General features: G+C 27.7%; 1 protein-coding gene across 3 annotated transcripts in view; it reads right to left on the bottom strand.

The window, feature by feature from the left end:
- The window catches only part of LOC136990911 (nuclear hormone receptor FTZ-F1 beta-like), a 59,453-nt gene extending 39,464 nt beyond the window's left edge, over positions 1-19,989 (bottom strand). The window contains exons 1-3 of one of the 3 annotated variants that reach the window (XM_067289376.1): positions 19,912-19,989; positions 10,643-11,311; positions 5,634-5,835 (exon numbers count right to left, since the gene is read on the bottom strand). In XM_067289376.1, coding sequence (XP_067145477.1) covers positions 5,634-5,835; positions 10,643-10,984 — 544 coding nt within the window. In that variant the 5' untranslated portion in view covers positions 10,985-11,311; positions 19,912-19,989. Of the gene's footprint in view, positions 1-5,633; positions 5,836-10,642; positions 11,312-19,739 lie in introns of all 3 variants that reach the window. The other 2 variants (XM_067289374.1, XM_067289377.1) reach the window with 2 other exon arrangements.
- Positions 19,990-22,015: the final 2,026 nt, after the last annotated feature.

Raw genomic sequence — 22,015 nt, 5'->3', positions numbered from 1 at the left:
AACAAATTCTTTGTATTACTTGTTAATATAGGTTAAAATGATAAAAAGTTCATTAGCCTAAACTTTTTGTTTAGTGTATATGTACAGTATAAAAACATATTATTTAATAAAATGTTTATTATACATATAAACTTGCATGGATAAATATAAATGACTATTTAACATTCCTTAACACACCAAAAATAATCATAATATAAATACAAACATAGAAATTATATACAGTATGATACTAATTTTTTTAAATTAAAAAGAAAAACTTATTTTGACTGCTTTAATTAATTTATATTATATGACAAAGAACTTTACATTGATATATTTGTTTATTAATAACTAATTCACATATATAATTATTTATTATTATTAAAATAATTAAATTAGAATTAACAATTAATTGCTAAGATTACTGTATTGTTAATTCTAATTTAATAATTACTTTTTATATATTATTGTTGTCCTGGTCACTTTATTAATTAATAAATTAATTATTTTTAATATATTCTTAGCATTAATAAACAAAATTTTTTCAATTTAATATTACAAATTTTATAAGCACTTTAAACACAAAGCCTTTACTGAACAGTGTTATTGAATTATATACTTATAAGAAAAATTCAATTAGATTAGAAGATCGTTAATCTGCTACTTGATAATCCAGCATCCTCTTAAAAGCAGCCAATAATCTAAAATTGCCCAATAATAATGTAGCATGCTAGTATTCTACAAACTGAAATCTGTTTGGACATGTAGTGTGCTGGGAGGAAATATAATAAAACATAGTAACTAAATTTGCTTGACAATAATAAAAATTGGTTAAAGTGTACCTAGGTAACCCCTATGGCGGCACTTCCGGAATCTCGATAGCATTTGTGATTAGAAATCAAATTTTTAATTTTCCTGGGCCCAAGGACGCATGTTCTAACCTAACCTAACCTATTCTAATAAATTACTAAATTATTGGTAAATTTATTAGGGAATAGAATAGGTTAGGCTAGTTTAGAACGTGTTCCCTGATTCTAGCAAACAGAAGAAAAGAATAATTTGTTAATTTATTAGAATAGATTAGGTTATATTAGAACGTGCGTCCTCGGGCCCACGAAAATTAAAAATTTGCATTTCTAATCTCAAATGCTATCGAGATTCCAGAAGTGCCACCATAGGGGTTACCTAGGTACACTTTAACCTAAAAATTATGTATAGTAAACATATTTAGCTATTTTTTATCAATATGGTTAAATATATATATATGTATGCATGTATGTGTATCAGAATAAAGCTAAGAATATATATAAAGCAACATTTTTCTCTTGATAAAATACAATTTACAAATATTTGAACTTAATTCTAAATTTGCCCTAAAATATAATTCTTATATTCGAACTATTGTAATGACACTACTTAAATCTCTCTTTGATGTAAATTAATATATTTTGATTAAATTTTCATTCTAATATAGTAAACTAAATTTGTATTTGTAATTTTGCTTGTTTTCAATATTTATTTTAGGTTAATGTGAACCTAGGTATACAAAATGGCGGCAGTTCCGACAATCTCGAACACAATGACCAAATGATGTAAGAAGTGGAAGGCACTGAAAAGGATTGTGTTGTATTATGCAAATAAATATGAAACTTTTACACTCAAACACTTAATCAAGACATTTTAATCAACATAACTATTGTTTTAAACCATATTTAATAGCCATCATCAGGCTATTTAAATAAAAACATTCAAATTGGAACAAATTTAAAAACATTTTGGAACATAACTGTGATTGTTAAAAAAAATATGCTATCACTCTTTCCATAAGAGATTTTTTAAAACTGTCGGAACACTTATAAAGGAATAATTTTATTATACAATTTATATAAAATATTAAAGTACATCCAACACATAATGGAAGGGGATGAGCCTTATCACATGTTATGGAATTTCATAAAAGGTTTCCACATGCATGATATAGCTTTAATGTTAGAATCTTGAAACCAGTTCATGATATAGTCAATCTAAAATACCTGGAGTGGTGGACATTTAAATCATCTCTAAAGGACAAATCCATCAATTGCAAAGATGAGGATGATATATTGCACATGTGAAAAACCTTTTACAAAATCCTGTAGCATGTGATGTGACTCATCCCCTCCATTACATGTTGGATGTACTATAATATTTTATACCAATTGTATTATAAAATTATACCTTTATATGTGTTTCTACCATTTTAAAAATCCTTATGTACAGAGTGCAGCATATTCTTTTCGGTTAATGTTACCTTAGGTAGCCAAGATGGCAGCTTGTCTCTAATTCCAGCAAGGAAACAGTGGGATGCATGTTCTAACCTAACCTAACCTATTCTAATAAATTACCATAATTATTAGCAACCAAATTATTAGAATACGTTAGGTTAGGTTAGAACGTGCATCCCACTGTTTCTCTGCTGGAATTAGAGACGAGCTGCCATCTTGGCTACCTAAGGTAACATTAACCTTATTTTTAATTAATTGCAGTTATATTCCAGAATGCTTTTAAATAAATGTTCCAATCTGATTGTTCTTATTTGAATAGCCTGATGATGGCCATTAAATACAGTTGAAAATGTTAGCTATGTCGATTAAATGTCTTATTTAAATGCTGGAGTGTAAAGGTAAAAATTATATGACGAAACAGTTTCATAATTCATAGTTAATCATTTCATAAAGTTATTTTCTTTCCAGAATATTAACAGACAGAACATAATATTGGCATACATGTTTCTATTATTGCTTATTATGAAAACCAAACTCTATTAATCTTTTAATTGGTAACATTTTTGACTCTTTTTAGGTCAGCTTCAGCCAATAACAGTTCTAAACTTCTAAAACATCTGATATTGAACTTGAAGAGAAGATAGTTGTTCTCTTCGAGTTCAATATTGGCTATTCTAACAGTTTACAATCATTAATGGATTAAGCTGACCTAGAGGGTCAAAAATGTACTCAATTAAGATTAACAGAATTTGGCTTCCATAATAAACAGTAATAGAAACATATATTGATAATGGTGCCAAGATTCAAAGACTATAACAATAATATTGACATTTTATAATTTGTGAATGTCATTGTTTATATTTTGACATAAAAACATTCTAAATCAGTAAGTATCAGTTTGTGTCATTATATTACAAAAATGTTTTTAGTTTTACTGATTTTTTGAGAATACTTGATAAACCTCAATTATATGTATGATAAATAATGATAATACCAGTTCATATTTACTTTTAGAACCTGATCATCAGAATAAAGTTGCATTAGAAGTTAAAGAGATTTGGCTTTAACTGTACAAGATAGATAAATTCTAATATTGGCCACAATGTATTTCATAACATATTTTTCTTGACTATTGATATAGTTTGCACTATTTATGTTATTCTAAAGAAATGGATGTCATAAAAACATTGCATCATATCAGCAGTTATTCTTGTGAAACCATTCTTCTTATCACAGAACACCATATAACATTCTAAATATTGTTATAATCAGGGTAGAATGTTGTTCACCTATGAAAGTGATTGTACGCTGAAGGGCCTTTGTATTTAAAAAATATTTGGTAATTTTTTTCAGATTACAGTATTAATACAGTTCAATTATTATAATGTAGAGAGGTGACATGTTCTTCTAAAGGAAAAATTGAGACCTTGATAGAAATATCATTTTAATTCTACATGGAATCTAGCTTATGTCCTTTTGTTACATAACAAACATTAACCATCTGAGCTAGTGGAATACATCTGACATATTTACTAATAGGATTTTTGGTTAATGTTACTTATGGTTCCAAGATGGTGACTCGTCTCTGTTTCCAGCAAATAGAAGAAGGGAGACAGTGGAGACGCACGTTCTAACCTAACCTAACCTATTCTAATAAATTACCATAATTATTACCAACAAAATTATTAGAATAGGTTAGATTAGGTTAGAATGTGCGTCCCCACTGTTTCCTTGCTGGAATCAGACAAACTGCCATCTTGGAACCATAGGTAACATTAACCGGATTTTTAACTATCTAAGTAACTAATTTAAAGATCATCACGTTCTTTTTGTTCTAATAATACATATGCTTAGAATATTACATGTTCAATGATTCATAGTTTTTATTTAATTAATTAATACAGTATTTACAATTTCGATAAGCAAAAAACCATTTCTAGAACCCATTCCACATTATAACTTTTCAGCAAATATTTGATAATAGATAGCAAATGTAATTTTATTTTTCTCTCTACAATAAATAACAATATCAGATATATATATTTCATAATATAAATTAATACATTTTTAAACATGAATATTTTAATTTGTATTATTAATTCTTTATTTACGTTTTGATATCTTGATATTTAATTATAAGTTCTCTTTTAACAACGATGATCATCATAGTAGTTTATTTTCCTTATAAAACTAATGTTAATATAAATCTTTGCAAATAAACTAACTCAAACCAGACAATTTGTATAAATAAAATAGTATAATATAAGTAGATATAAAATAATATAATAAGTAAAATATAATATAAAATAAGTAGTAATATTAAAATAATTTAAGCAAACTTTATCTTGCAAAACATGCTATAAAAATTATGATATCCAACTTTTAAATTTGTCTAAACAAACTAATTTTTTACAGTTAGAAAGCTATTTACCATCACTTATTTAGTGCAAGAAAACAATTTAGAAGTAGAGATTGAAAAATTACTTTGCATTATCCCTCGGTTGATATTCATCACAAAATATTAACTTGTAAAGTTGACGGAGAAAGTAGTAAATGTATTCATTTTGACATTAATCAGTTCAATTAACCTAATTATCAGTTTCACCTACTGTTAAATGTTAACACCATTATGCATGTTTTATTTGATAAGTTTCTACAAAATGTTTAAAGCCAATGTGTTCATTAATGTGTAAAACAATTCTCCAAACAAACGCTATACACTATAACTAAAATACAGCTACCACATTACATTTTTGGATCTTTCGGTGCTAAAGTGCAATTCGTAACAATACTAACCAAACCCGGACAAAAACCTTTAATATGCAGCCTTTTTTATTATTAACTTTCGAATGTTTTCTTTTCAAACGTCTCAGTTAGAGTAGAGTTTAACGATACCGTTTCTATTTTTTTTTTTTTTTACATTAAACAGACATTAAATAATTTTTTTAATTAGAAAAAATAATTTAATTAAGAAAATACGATAATTATTAATAAATGTAATAACAGTCATAATTTATTTATTTTTAACACCGTACATGTTAAAAATAAATAAATTCTGTAGCTCTCGTATCATAACAAGTAGCTTTAGAAATGTATTAAGTCTAACAAAATTAAATAAGAAAAGTCAGACGCCCAGTTAAATTATCTTGCGACACTATATTAAACAAATAAAGTTATCGGAAATCAATCTGTAAATAATAAATGAATGAAAATTATCATAATTAAAATCAATGAACGAAAAAGAGCCGGGCGGGTTTCAAGATTTATATAAAGAACTCTGCAAATCCGAGATACAAGATATTCAATCGTCTTTTAACTTATTTAAATAGTAACGAATTTTTACGTACGTATAATCCCGCCGAAAAATAGTATCGTAGTATATTTACTTACCATAGGGAGGCGGATGACCTAAAGAAAGACGATCGTTGGCATACACCGTTCCCTGTCCGGTGGCGTAGGTTACCGGAGCATTACGATTAGAAGTAGAACAAGTAGTGGAGATTGCCGGATGAAGATGAGTAGACGGACTGCAAGTACCATTCACCACACACTGAGTTAACGTGCCATTTGCAGTGGTCTGTTGGTGCAAAGACTATAATTAAACAATAAATAAAATTAAAATAAACGGCGCAACATCTTATTTTATTTTTGTAACCCAAATTCTATTACGAAACAATTTTATTAGAAATATTCTTTTATATTAAAATAATTGAAATTTTGAATTTTTAAGCTTATTTAACAAGACAATTTCAATTTAAAACAATACAATATATTGTAATAATATAATAATAAAAAATATTTTTAAAGAATTATATACGTAATCCATTTTTAATGGAAAACTCTCTTAATTTTTCTTAACTCCATTAATTTCTACAAAAATAATTTTAAAAATCAAGCAAAAGTAGACCTTATCATTGAAAAAAAATAAGCCAACAAAAAGGAATTAAGAGTAATTAAACATCCGAAAAATTAATTTTAATTCAATATATCATGGAAACAATGAATGCATTTAAAAATGAATGAAACCAAAAACACAATTGACACGCAATTTTAATAATGGTCGTAAATTTATCGATTGCTGTAAACTAATATATTTCATAATGAATGACCGATCGGTGTATGGTTAGCAGAAAGCAAAATATATTTAAAAATAAAAAAATAAAGTTTTTGCAGGCAAAATAAGAAGCTAGCAAGACTAATAATTACAAACGATGACGATAAAAACCACGGGATGCAACAGAAACGAGTATGGAAGTAAGGGAAACAGGTTTATTCTGTACTACAAAAAAAAACAACGGAGGGAGAGCGTTGAGGCGGTCATTGGCCCGTTAGTTCTTTGTCTGCCAAGTTAAAACCCCAAAGCTCAGTCAGTCGGTCTCTACCTGTACACTAAATGGTAGACATCTACACTGCGAAGCCCAACTTGACTGATTTATCGATCTATTCTAGTTAACAATCATCCGACATTTTGGACATCTTTTTAATTACTTGAAAACTCTTTTGTAAAACTGTATATATTACGTATTATACAATTTCTACGTAAAGTATACGTTTAGCAACGCGTTAGGCTTTTTAAAAAAGTAATGCAAAGAGATTTTTGGTATCGACTCCTACACGACAACTTTCTCTCAACCGAGGGTGACCGACCTCTAAGCAGTCATGTAGGCGGAACAGTAAGGTCAAGGTTGGAAGTCAAGGTCCTCTATCAGTCCTTGTCTGACGACTACATTGGTCCATGGTACAATAAATGCAAGATTCCGAATCGTAAAATGCGACATGTTTTGTGGATAGTCGATCTTCCGTCAATTATCTAAACCATTATACATAAAAATAAATAAATAAAATGAAGATACGTCTTTTCAGAGCGTTTTATGAAAGAAGAAAGGTTAAAGTTAAACGAACCAAGTGCTAAATTAATTCGTTATTGTCAAAATTAAAACATTTTTCCAATGTAACTAGGAAATGATTTTGTTCCACTCTATTAATTCGAAATAATAGAAAAATATTTTTATCTAGAATTTCTTTATTACTTCTTAATGGGTGCACTCCTTTTTTTACGCTCGACATATTTATTTATTCGTTAGTACAACTGCTTTTTTTTAATGATATTATTTCTAAATGACTTTTATAATTAACTTAATCGGGTTTTAAACTAGATACAACAAATGTATCGGTTATTCGTCTAGAATTGAAATAAACCTTTAAATAATTCCTAATATAAAGTTTCTATTTTCAGCTTTGCATTTTTATTTTTTAAATTCTTTCTTTATTACAAAATTTTCATGACTTTGTAAAATAATATTTTGAAACTTATTTATAGAATATCTAAAAAATAAAATAACTTTTTTGCATAACATTGAATTTTCAACTGTTGTAACAGAACTTATTATTATATGTAAAAAATAACAATTCTATTGATTTTCTTCTATTTCATATACATGTGTATTTTGTATATATAGACCTAAGGCTGTATGTTCTATTGGCCTTTATATTACATCAAAAATTACAAATATTACGTAATGTAGACTGGATTTAAAAATATGTCCTGTCTAAATATTGGAAAACTTTAGTTCGGTGTCACATCCACAGGCCGACATTACAAAAATTTAATACTAGAAACCCGTCGAATCAATGGCAGATTTTACAGGAATTCGAGAATTCTGCCACATCAACAGCCAAATTTAGGAGAGTTTAGTGTCAAATCTATAAAGCAAATCTTAGAAGTTTCGCATTACACATATTCCAAGGTCAAGATTGGTTCAGAATATATATTTTTTCTTTCTTTTAAGGATGTCTCCTGTATAAATTATGTTCATATTTTAATTCCTAATTAATTGCTCCAGTTTTTTACGACTTTCACGGAATCATAAAACACTAAAACCGCTTATAAAGACACTAAATATAAAGAAGAAATCCACTAGTTTATAGCCTATTCTATAACATAGGTCAACTGGTTTAAAATTTATTACTTAATACTATCTTATAATAATTCGGCATAATAAAAATGTAGTAAGCAACAATTATTTAATAATCTTCTTTTAATTAAGCATTAAGTTAATTTAACATAATTTTATATTTCTATTAAACTATTAATTAAATAATTAATAATTAGAAAACACATTTATACTTACAGCTTATGGAAATGATAATATTCCATAAGCCGTAAGTGAATATTGAAAGTCGCTATCGACTGAGGCCGGGTTCGATTTCACAATTTTAATTTAAACTCTCGTACGAAAAATTATATAATTCAATTTGCTTAATATATAATAAAATATCTGATATTAACTCGTATAATCGTATAAATTTAAACACGAATACATTTCTAGAAAAACTTAATGAAAAGAATTAAATAAAATATGATCCCGAAGTTAATTCGGGATTCAATTTTCTATATTTAAGTCTTAAAAATTGTTAAACAATCGACTTAACAACTTATTCTTCCATTTAAAAGAGATCTTGTAACGCGTTTTAATTAACACGGCGATTACAAATACATTAATAAACTGTAAACATTGTAGTAAACTGTTAAAATATGTAGATATTTAATATTGTGCACTTTAATTATCAATATTTACAATGAAAATAAATATATATTTGATCAAACTGTCTTATAGTAAACAAAGCGAAATGATTTTTCTTGTTTTCTCTGGAAGTATTAATAGTATTTTATTACTTGCAATTTAACTTATTACAAGAATCTCGAGTCTCTTCACGTTCTTTACGACTAGAGGTCATGTTTTAAGAGCCGGAGTCAATTCTCAATTGTCACTGTAAGCTGAATTTGTAACCACGATAGTAGCGATTTAATAATATTGCTGGTTTTCTATCATTGTATACTTTGTATTATATAATAAAATTGAAATTTCTAGATTATATCTATTGTTGAATATATTCTGGAAAATTATATGCAATTTTTCTAGACATTAGCATTATCTAGAAATTTCAATCGTGTTTAAAAACAATTGTTGCGGGTTATATGCCCATTTTAAATCGCAATTACGAACTTGCGCTATGGTATATATATATATATATATATATATACACACACACAAATGTATTTTGTATTTTTAGATCCCTTTTTAATGAAACTTCTGCATTTTTCTGAATTTTTGAAAACTTTTCCTACTTTTTTATTAATTTCCGAAGCTTATTTCTAAAGGCATTTCGCGGTTAAGTTGTACTTTTAATTGGAAAAAATTTAATATAATCTTTATTTACAAAAATTTCTTAATAAAAAGTTTATAAAATAAAATTTGATCGAGGCTTGGAAAAGTGGCGATTCCTCAAAGTAATAAATTCCAAAAGCTATCTTACAACAAGCAATTAACTCGCTGGCGTTATTTTAAAACTAAGTTTATGTTGCATTTATTTAATGAAACTGCAACTAAATCACGAACAGACATTTGATATATTTAAAAATATTAATTTATGTCTTGCAAAGCGGGATACGAAGGTAAATCAATTTTACATTTCGCTGATTAACATGGACTAGGAGCGCTCAATTATTGCAGAAAATTGTGGTTAAAATCATAATGTTACTCGATTATTTAGTAATAATTTTAATTTACAGATTATATTTGCGAATTATTAAAAAATAATTCTTCTTAAAATTCAATACGTAATCAAATCATAACTGATTTCTTTATCGTTATCATTGGAATTAAAAAAGGGGGTTTGAAAATGATCAACTTCACGGTATTTATTTAATTATTAAATTAAAATTTAATTGTAATTCATTACAGAAAAAATGAATTAGTGATAACGCCAACGAACTAAATAATTCTTCGAAGGGCAGTTGAACCTTTAAACAAATAGTTATCACTTAATGATGACAGAATATAAAGAATAAATAATATAAATATTTGTTGTTTTTAAGAACAACGCGTTGCTTTAATCTTTTTCAATGCCGAGAACCATAAAAATATAAAAAACATTGAAAAATATTTGAAGAATTGTGAAATACCACAATGATACTGTTCTTGCCTTGTAGACAATATGTTAATGCGCAAAAGCTGTTATAATCGTAATTTAAAGAAAGAAAAGAAAAAACAAAAACAGGTAAAATAAAGGAAAACATTTACTATACATTAATGATAAGAAAGTTTTACCGTCAACCTGTTTCTAAAGTACAAACTTACTGTTCCGAAGGCAAAAAATTGATTTTGATATAATTTTTTAGCTGATTAATGGTTTTTGCCCGAATCCCGAAGGTGGTAAATTTCGTTCACGTCGGCAACAAAATATATTATTTCGGCCTTAAGTTTTCTGGATGAAAACATCATTATTAATACAAAATTACCCGATACCCGATGATGTTGTGGAGAAACGTGATTCTAATTATACTAAAAATTAAAACTACTTAAAACAAAATATTTACACGGAGACTCGTGACCTACCTTTGGTATTTGATAATTTTCTTCGCCGTCTCCTAAACACATAGGACTACCAGGATTACCTGGTATAGGTGGTAGAGGTCTGGGACAAACGGTACCATTTATATCAGGAGATTTACCAATCTTGAGTGGTTGTCCGGCAGTTGAATTGTTATCATCGTCATCATCTGACAGTTCGCCCTCCCACGACATAGGTCTCTCACGATCTAGTTCTTCATTACTAACAGTAACTACTTTCTGTTTTTTTAAATTCACAACGTGCATCACTTCGGCATCACACACTTCTTCCTGAATATCCATGGGCCTTCCAGATGATTTAGGACTAACCACGCTTTCCATAGTCATAAGATACAATTTTTACACAGTTCACAAAAAAGTGATTTTTTTTGTAAAAAGACAATGTATAAAAAACAAAAAGAATTGTATGTAACGTCGTAAATTCCTAAACGCACTCGCTTTATATTGTTTTACTATAGAAGTTCAATACTACCACAATTGTAAGATGCAGAAATTTGATGGATGTCCAGGACCACCATAAGTCTCATAACTAGAACAAACTTGATATCGTTTTGTTCGACTGCTTTCTTCAGTCCAACAGTAACTATATCGTCTACTTTCTGGTTGGAGTGTTTTAATGCTACACCTCATTCTCAGCTTAGACTTGATATTAATCTGTTAAAAATAAATATTCATTATGAAAAGGAAATTTAATATATTTAAAATGTTAGATAAAACAACTAAATGTATTTTGTTTCTTGAAAGCTTTCTCGCATTTTGAACTAGTTTTATAATTAATTCCATTTAAACATTACCTAAAACAATGGGGTTAGTTAACTTTAGAAAAAAGTTCCATACTTTTTTTTTAAAAAATACAGAATGGAATTTTTCAATGTTTTTACTAAATTATTCAAATATATATCTCGGTTAACCTCCAATTATGATATCATATTAAATCGAGGAAAATTATATGTATAAATAAAATAAAACATAAGATATTATCTTCACATTATGTATAATTTTATTATTATTGAAATATATCACTCCGAAATTTAAATCTTTTATACCGAATTAATATTATAATCAATTTTATATCAATAAACAAGCAAAATAAAAATAATTTTGAAGTTTCTTTACACAAATACAAAATTATCTATGTTTTGACATATATCAAATTTTTACTGGATCTTCAAATAAACTTATGGGTTCAGTAGTTTGCAGGAGGATATATTTCTTCTTTTTATAAAAAAAAAATACATTTTGTGAATTGAAATATATATTTCTCATGAAATTCTTTGCAAAATGCCAAGTTTGCATAATTTATTTCGTAAGAACTGTATTTTCCCTATTAAAAGTATATTCCAGCTCTGCAAAATATATTCCTTCTCTTCAACATATATTTCATACAAATGTATTCCAGCTTTGCGCAGTGTATTTTCAATAAAATGCATATTCATGAACTATATTTTTCTGAGCAAATTTATTTTATCATCAGATTATTCTGGCTTTGCATATAGTGTACTTCACAAAAACTGGACACACTTTCTCTATCTCTAAAATATATTATGCAAAGCTAGAACATATTTCCGACAAATAACATTTTGCAAAACGGGATTATATTTAACATTATCTTCCTTTTGAACAAGAAAAATATATTTCTGGTGAAATATTTTTTCAGGGACATTCTGCAAAGGTTAAATACACATTTTTCATAATTTGAAAAGTGTTTTTTCCTGAAAAACAGCAATTATATATTACAATAAGAGTAAAATCAGAGGAAAAAAATTTAATTTAAATAGGACAACAATAAATATTGAAATGATTATAAAGAACATTTTCCAATTGTTTTAATGCCATCGTGAGAAAATCTTATATATATATATATATATATATGCTTATATATACTACAAGATCAGATTTTCCTCATTTCTTTCACTTAAATTATTAAACTTTTCCTATTTTCTCTGTTAAAGATCAATAAGGAATAAAAGTGATTTGTAAACTTGAAAAGTCAAAAGCATTTTCCTTATTGAACTTTCATAGGATAGTAACATATATCTGATAATTTATAAATCATGAACTTAAATATTTATTAATTTATAGAATTAAAATAAAGAAAAATATATAATTTACTTTTATTTATAACATTTACAAAATATACAGAATATTTACTTTAAATTTTATCTAAAACAATTAAAAAATTTCATTTTGTTTGTGAAATTTAAAATGGAACAGAGAATATTTAATCTTGATAAAAACTACTACTAAATAACATTATTTACATAAATATTTCTAAATTTTAGGTCATATTATTTCATTTTTCGGGTCATTTCGGGGTTATTTTCCGATCATTTATATCTTAAACTATTTTTTCCTTTAAATAAAAGAGCCTTTGGATATATTCGACTTTCTCGATTCATTTGTCATTTTTATTCTTTCTTTTCTTTAACGTCGGCAGTAAAATCATTTTACGAATTATTATTTTCAATTTTAAAAGGTAAAATTTTATTGCTTTATTACAACAAACTAATGCAGCTAATTGAGACAAGTCACGAAAAGACCCGAAAATCAAAGCAAAACCGTAGATTTAAACTTTTTTTGTTTTTCTAAATATTTTGAATCCGAATTTATACAGTTTTTCTTATTCCATTTTGATCGAATTTGTGCGAAGAGTTTTAAAATTATTCCGAAAAATTCTGTTGCAACTTGGTAGAAGAAATATGGACTTATTGACAGACACGGCGATAATACAGGTAAGTTTTTCTTTTTTATCAATGTCAATAAAAATCTAATTTATTTTCATTGGATGATTGATTACTATTCTTTTTTACACATTGTCATTTTTTTTTCAAGTAGCAATATTAAATTTTAATCAGCTGCTAATTTTGCTATAGAAGTGTAAATCTGGTATGCATTTCAACATTCTGTCTGGCATTGTATTACAATTATTCATTGATTAGTTACAAATAAGTCAAGGTAATCAGTCAACAGAACTTTTTGATAGGTGGAGCATAACCTTCACCTGTTCAACATTCCTCACTCTACATCAAATTCATTAAAACCTTGAAAGGCAAATCGAAATGATCGTAAACAGAACTGGTAAACATATTTAAAAGAAAAATGGACGGAATTTTTTCCGAATTTTTCGATAAAATTTTTGAATTTTTAAACACGAGAATTCGTGCAGAAATTATAAAATCTGCCCTAAATCAAATTTAGCGCACGAAATAAGTGCTTCGAGAAGAATTTTTGCTAATTCGTATTAATAGATAACACCAGTCGAAATTACGATTTAATGTATATATACTGGAAAATTCTTGTAATTGTCAGACAACACGTAGTAAATAAATATTCAAGACATATTATAAATTAATACAGCGCAGTTAAAAAGGAATTTCAAGGTCTAATCATATGAATGAGAAGCCGATATCACGGTTCTTTGAAGAAATAGAAAGAACAAAGGCACGACGTAGACGGTCGCCATGTTTGGCAAATGACCATGGAGAACGTCCTTGCCTGGTTCTGTAGGAGGTCCGCTTTTGCTCGTTGCTTCGGGCAATAACGAGTAGACTAGCAGGCAACAGCCGACAAAACTAGTCCGTGAAGTACTAATAAACAGACAAATATTTCAAAATTCACTTCTTTTATTTTATTTCTTACAAATCAAACTAATTAATTAATAGAGCGCTTCTCTACTTATTTTAAACAAATCATTTCTTTATAGCTAAATGAACTCTACAATGGAAACAAACCATGAAAATAAAGTAAAAATAATCAATATTTTCAAGAATTTAATTGCAAAAATATCAGTTCGTCTGTAGAGGGTGTGGCAATTTCTAAGAAATGAATAAAAGTAATCCAAAAACAGGTATTATAATATTTTTAAGCGTAGAGGAAAGAAAGAGGAAAAAAAAAGTAAGCTGTATGTGTGCGCTCTTTCTTAATTCACACGTTATGGCATTCGAATAAAAACATAACCAAGAATGCGGTATGCGACATTAGTATGTGATCCAAGGTCGGATCAAACATCGCAGGATCGGTGATCAAACTACTGTCACTCCCCTGTTTCTCCCCCAACTTTTAGCTGCGCTGTCTGCAGTTCAGGAATGTTCCACTCGCGTAAGGGAGAGGAGGAAGTAAGAAAAAAAAACAATAGACAGGAAATAGACGGGGTGCTAGAAGGTCAACTGCAAGGTCGACTATGCTTTGTAAGCGCCACGGCGGTGAAAATTGAAACTTTCTTTGGATTTCACCAGCGCGTAGAATAAACAAACAACCCTTTTTAACTGTATAAAATATGATTATTATATATTTTTCTTTAACATTAACGTTTTGCTTAAATGTCAAATGGCATTAAATCTGATCCCTAAATTAATCATATATATATATATATATATATATATATATATACATATATATATCGTGGTGAGTAATTAATATGTAGTATACTAAGCTTCTTTTCGTTAAACCTATCAAAAGAAATGATTATTTCGGATCAATTAAAATAAAAATAAAGGCCATTAAAGAGATTTTATAAACAATTTTGGCTATAAAGTTACATGTATTAACGATCGGTGTATCTTCCTGTTAATTGTGAAAAGTGCGTGGATTCGCTTTCAATTCACAATTTTTAACGTTATTTTCTGTTTAATGTAATTACGAACGTATTTAACTCGGTTAATTTGCAAAAAAAAGGGTCGGTTGTTAAATAATATCGAGCAAAATTTGGTATTGTAACTAATAAAAATTCATTATCGTGAGAAGATATATATTGTCAAACCGTAAATTTGACTTAATATATTTCAATACATGGTTATTATTACATCGTAATGATGAAACTGCAGTAATATAAATTCAAATGTCTTCAATCAATCTAGCAATATTGATCAAGTTTAACATACCGGCATTAATGAGAAACTATATTGTTATATTAAAAACTGATTATATTACGATACTTATCAATCGTCAGAATCGAATTTTACATCTTTAACTGATTCAAATTGAAATTTTTATAACTCAATTCGAATTTATCTTTAGTAAAATCTATGTAAGAGTATTTAATTACTTTCGAGAGGGGGTAATCGCCCGCTTGCTCTATCTAACTCCCATCCGAAATTGCATACAATTATGCGTTACCATGTCGAGTGAAGATAGGGAGACAAGCCAAAAAAAAAGAAGAAGAAAATAAAGAAAACCAGCATTCCACAAACAGTGGTCGAACCACTCCTCCGGTTTTATGCAACCTTGGTACCAGTCGCACGTGTTGGTAAAAGTTACAAGCCCACTTTCTAGACGTTGACGAACGAACTAGGCTACGAGTCGATATGTTCAACGGTACAGATAGAAAGTTACTGTCGATTGTATGCAGCAACGAGAGGTTATCAACCTCGAGGAAATGATACGAATAAAGAATACAACAAAAACAGTATAGATTACAGGTAACTGAATAATACAAAAAAACTTAATTATTACGTATTCTTTCTAGCATTTATGACCGCGGAAATTACATAACCTTGATTTTTACACGCCTAAATAAATCGTAATTTTTCTCAAAAAATTGGAATTTCTGGTGTTTTATAGAATCTCCCGTGCCATTTTCTCCACAACCAGTTTCTCTCGAAAGTAAAGAGATGAGAACGGGGTTCGAATTACCGAATTATATAAAAATATATCTTTGATAAGATCGATCGAATGAGACAGGATATATAAGATGTTTGGCAACACTTCAGGGACACCAAAAATCGTATAGGAATATAATGCTAAGGATTGAAATGGGTGTCAAGGTAAAATTTGACTCTCGGCTGTTTAAAAGAATAAATGAGATTAATTTTTGACTATGTAAACGATTCTCGTTTAATTAATCGAGGAAGTCGTGTTCACCTGTAATGACATCACCTATGAATGTCACTACCAAAAATACTGCAGTCGCTACCCACACCGAAAGCATCCTTTACGTACTGCACACGGCATTCAAAGTTTTGACAAAATCCCCTTCATACAACTACTGTATTAATTAATAATTAAAAACACGACTTTACTCTTCATAAAGTGTATGAAAATTGATATAAGATTTATTTTCTGGATCTATAACGAGTTTTATCATCATTATGTATTTCTTTGAAACATATTTACAAAGCGGAGATTCATTTTCGTCTATTATATTGTAATGTATCGAATGACGGTGAAGAATATAACGTGTAATTCATTTGATCCACAAATTCAGTATCGGGAAGATTTAACTTGCTTCATTTACATTGCGAAAAGATGTCAGCAACTACACGAAAAACGGGATCATTTTAGGTTTTCCATTGTTTATAACACATTTGATCACTGTTTAAGTTAGAATTGCATAATTTACTATAATCAAATACGATCAGAAAAATTTTACAACGTTTCTGTTGAGCGGGAGATGATCTTAAGATGCGGGCAATAAAAAATAAATCTTGAAATCCTTAATTAAATTCAATGCTCAGACTTATTCAAAGGCCATTCTTCGGTTTAAAAAAGTGAAAAATGTATGTTCAAGATATATAATTTTGGCGCTTATTCGTGTTATATATCGAGCTAAAAGGGTTATTGAATAACAGGCTACATGCTTAATAGAGAGAGTTGTTAAGGTTCCACTCATTACAAAAACAAAAGGCGTAGTTCTTTCTTTAAAAAAACCCTTAATTCTAACGGAAAATATTGCTTTGAAGGGAAAAAAATGGGGTTAGTTTGAGTGTAGACAACACAACTGATGCGAATCTGGGCGTAAATTCACATTCATCTGTAGTATTTGAATCAAGTGTCAGTTCAAATATTTTTAAAATTAATTATCATTACTAGTCACGATCTACAAAGGACAATAAGTCAGATCCTTATCTACCAAGTATTTTATCTTCGTCAGAGTATTGGAATCCGCCTGTTATTCAAGGTTATGAAGTATATTATAAGCTACCTTTCTTTTTTTATTTAGTTCTATACTTTATTATATTATAAGATATAAAACAATGTATGCAACAGGTAAATTATTCAAAGTATTAACTCATTAGCATAAGCAAAAATAATGCTTAATTAAAGCACGCTCTATTTATAAAATGGTTTCGCTTATGTATGGCCTATTAAGGTACAGTACTGTACAGTCGCATAAAAAAAAGGAATAAAAAAATTTCTTGTATTTATTATATCTTAACAAGAAAATATGGATTATTTTCGCAACTCATTGTAAAATAATTCGATATCTAAGTGACCCGAGAACAAGTATTCCAAAGTACTAAAATAAAAGCATTTCGACGACCCAAATACGAAGTAACTGATGCTTGTCTATGGGGAAAGTATATTTTACAATATTGTAAATTCATTTATTTTTTTTTTTTAAAGGGGAGGAAAAAATGTGAAGATTTTAATTGATTCAATCCAGGTAGCAACGATAACAACGCATCCACACGAAACAAGAGGAGGGGGGTAGGAAAACGCTTTACTGTTATCAAATGTAAATTGAGATGACAGTTATTAAGGGAAGAAACAGTAAGAAAAGAATGCCGTCAGTCCAGAGAGTAAATATAAAAATAAAAAACTGTTAATACCATGAAACAACCTTGAGTTGTCCAGTTCAACTGGATTTTTACTTCTGCTCTACATTGGATGTGTTCGGAACATTTACACGTAAAATCACTATAATTCGTGAATATTTTCTCCTTGGAAGGCTTTACACTTTCATACTCGATTCACTAAGAATGGTGTTAAGGGTAAATTTCGGAACGATATGATTTTTTTGTTCGGTGGTACGTCGAACGCAAAATGTCTTTAACAATTATGTAGAATAGGCGCATTTATTGATTTTTAACAATGAATCATTATCAATGGTACCGGAAAAATGGTACCGAACTCAACAGGAATAATTACGAGCCCGAAGCTGTGCAGGTGTACTATTAAGTCCCCGGAGGGACAGTTCTGGGTGGGGCGAATACTGACAACTGGTACCGAAGTTTTTCGGGTGTCAGCATGACGTAATTGTCAGTATATGTCTGTAAATGTCCCTGTTAAGAATTCCCACGATCTGTAAATATATACTCTAGATAAATTACAGCATTATTTTGATCCACTTTAACAAAAAAATTCCCCTATTCGAAAATAGAGATACGAGTTCCTTTTCGTATAAAAACTACCCTATCAACTACTACTACAGTACTACGACTTTTTGGATCCATTTCTAAGGAAGTGAAACTTTATGGACGAACTGATAAGTGTTTTTTTTTTTATAAATATATTGAAAGAACCATCATCAAACTCCTCAAAAAAGCACATATATATATATATATATAACTCATAAATACACCCTATCAAAGATATTATTTTAAACCGCAAATTCTGACTTCTGTATGCTCTGTCAAACGATGACATAAAGATAATCAAAGTTGGTATATCAAATCTTATCATAAATTAATACTAAGAAAATAATAATAATAATAATAATAATTTGAAAAAATTCCTAAACAAATAACTTGTAAATGATGTTTTTAGAAAGGTAACGCAAAGAATAAAACCAAGGTGTGGGTGGCCAACAACCTTGTACGCCTACTCTAAAAACTCGAAGAGCATCGTTATCATTTAGAGCGTACATAAAAAAAAATCCCGAAAATTTATTAATAAAATAATTAATTATTAATTTTAAAAATACGTATTAAATGTACACACCTGTAAGTTAGATTTATATTAAGTAGATTCATCTCAATAAATAAATAAATTCACCTTCGGAATTTATAACTTAGGTACTAAACGGAGGATAGCATCTAAAACATGACGATGACCTCTCACGTTTTATTATAACAGGATATAGATAAAAGGTAATCGATAAGAAACTCTTTTCTGATAATAAGATTGGAAATAACAACAGTATAGACATATTCGAGAACACAAAACATTCCTTTTTTTTTCCAAGTAAAAAAAAGTATATATAAATAATATATAATTAACATAAACGCAAGATCAATGCGATCTGTAAATGACAACTCGGAATACTTAACAATTGTTTGTAGTATTCGCGTACTGTAAAGGATTATTAAATGGTTTAACCCGAACGTCAACGGACATCATTATTGCAGATGGAAAGACAACTTACCAAAGGTTCTTGGCCAACCGAGAACCTAGATAGAACCAACGGTTCGTCATCACTATTCACTTTAATACCTGTAGTAGCGTCTACACAATATCTTCCTATGATTTGCATTACAACCTTCAATACGTTAATTATGTGTTCGATTTAACTCCACAACGGCGTTAAGTGTTCCTACCTGAACAAAAACGTCCAACTTCGTCTATGTCTCTCACGCACACCGAACTACACAATCTGCCGGACCATCCCTGGCCCCGTCTCTCATTGGTTATCGCGCCGGTCACGTGGATGGAAAGTATTTCCCGAAGTGCTTTGCTGGGGTGTTTTGGAGAGTGAAGGATGTTGCTTTGTGTGTGTGTGTGTTTGTGTGCGTGGATTTTAATTTCGGCTCCGTTCTTTTTAGTAATAAACTCGTCGAACACTTTCGTTTCTCTTAAAATCGCATACATATTTTTACAATTTTTTTAAATGTATAACGCTATAAATTAATAATTATTTAAAAATTAAAACACGTTCAAATTCATCAGTTTTTTTACAAGATAATACTTTAAAAAAACATATAAAATATAAAAATATATAAATTTATTTTAAAAATATTATAAACAAAACGTAGCATTTAAATATATATATTTAATTGTTTTTATAACTTCAAAAATATTTCAAAATATATAAGAATTTATTATCGCTTTGTATCGGGTATCATATATTAAATTTCTATATACTAAACCAATAAAATTGACCTCATAACGGTAAAATAATAATAATAATAATAATAATAATAATGATAAATTCGAGTATTGTTCTAGTTTGTCCTAGTTTTTTTGAAAATCTACTTGAGTTAAATCTATTTTTCTTCCGCTTTATTTTTGACAATTAATTCAATTAGATTAGAAAGTAAATTCATTAAAAATATGTTAAAAGGAACAATGAACTAATATACCAATTGGATTCTTACAATTAAAACGTTAATTTAGTGATTTAAAAACATTTTTTATTCATTTATTTACTATATAAATATCTAAATTAATCAACAGCGATACAATAAATACCTATTAAAATATAGATTTAACCTATCTATAATCTATTATTGGTTGTTTATTTCTAGTTCTGTAACTAATGACTCAATAGAACTTGTATGTTTTTTTTTTGTTGTTGTTGTTTTTAGAATGTAAAATGTTGTTTTTATTTAATTAAAAAAACACAAATGAGGTTATTTACAATAATAAATCTGTGAGAAAAGTTAAGATAACACTTGGAAAGCTCATTAAATTATTGATTTTATTTTTTTATTTTTTGTTTTTTAGAATGAAATAATGAAATTATTAGTTTAATTTCTTTAAAGATTTGTTTTTAAATTTCAAGATTAAATATGAGTAAACAGGTATTTTATTATTTCAAGACAGATGAGGAAGTTGTAATCTGATATATATATATATAATTATAAAACTCAACTTGCATTGATCTTAAGAATATATTGCTAAAATTAGAACTTAAACCATAAACAATAATTTGATAGGAGAGATAACAAAAAATCAAAATTGTATTTTATCTATTAAATAAAATTTCTCTTAAAGATAATAACTGCTTACGTAATTATTATTATTATTATTGTTATTCATAAATGTAAATATCGTGGATAAAATTATTAAATGTCACCTTCTTAACTTAGCAAATTGATACTTAAAAGTCGTTTTAAAGAATAATTTTAATACATTTTTAAAAATTTTAATTATAAATACATTTTATACTACATAAATTTGCATTATATATATTTATTATAAAACTTTGTAATAATAAACCATTAATTAAATAGCATTTACTTGATTAACTTCATTAAAAAATTAATTACAGTATAAAAGAATAATGTAATTGCTATATTTATTAATTATTTTTGTTTTAAAACTAATAATTAAATATATTGGTTCTATAAATAAATGATTTTAAGGGCATATATTGATACTAAGAAATTTTATAATTTTATACATTTATTTACTTATAACTTTTTAAATTATATTATATTATATTTTTAAAATTATATATAATGTTACATGTTAAATATATGTTATATTAAAAGAGTAAATGTAAAATTAATTTTATGTTATATAATGTTTTATATATTTAAAGTATAAATAAATTTTATAGAAATTATAGGTATAAAATCTAGAAATAAACTATAAGAAGAAATTTTATATGTCCCTGAACAATATAAGACATAATAACTTTATGTAATTTATTTAATAAATAAAAAATAAGAAATTGCTTTATGTTATGATTAAAGTAAT

The sequence above is a fragment of the Centruroides vittatus genome, unplaced genomic scaffold, assembly GCF_030686945.1.
Source record: "Centruroides vittatus isolate TY-2023 unplaced genomic scaffold, ASM3068694v2 contig_1381, whole genome shotgun sequence".
In the NCBI taxonomy this organism is placed as follows: Eukaryota; Metazoa; Arthropoda; class Arachnida; order Scorpiones; family Buthidae; genus Centruroides; species Centruroides vittatus.
The sequence above is the reverse complement of the archived record's forward strand: the minus strand, read 5'-3'. Positions and strand labels throughout refer to the sequence as shown.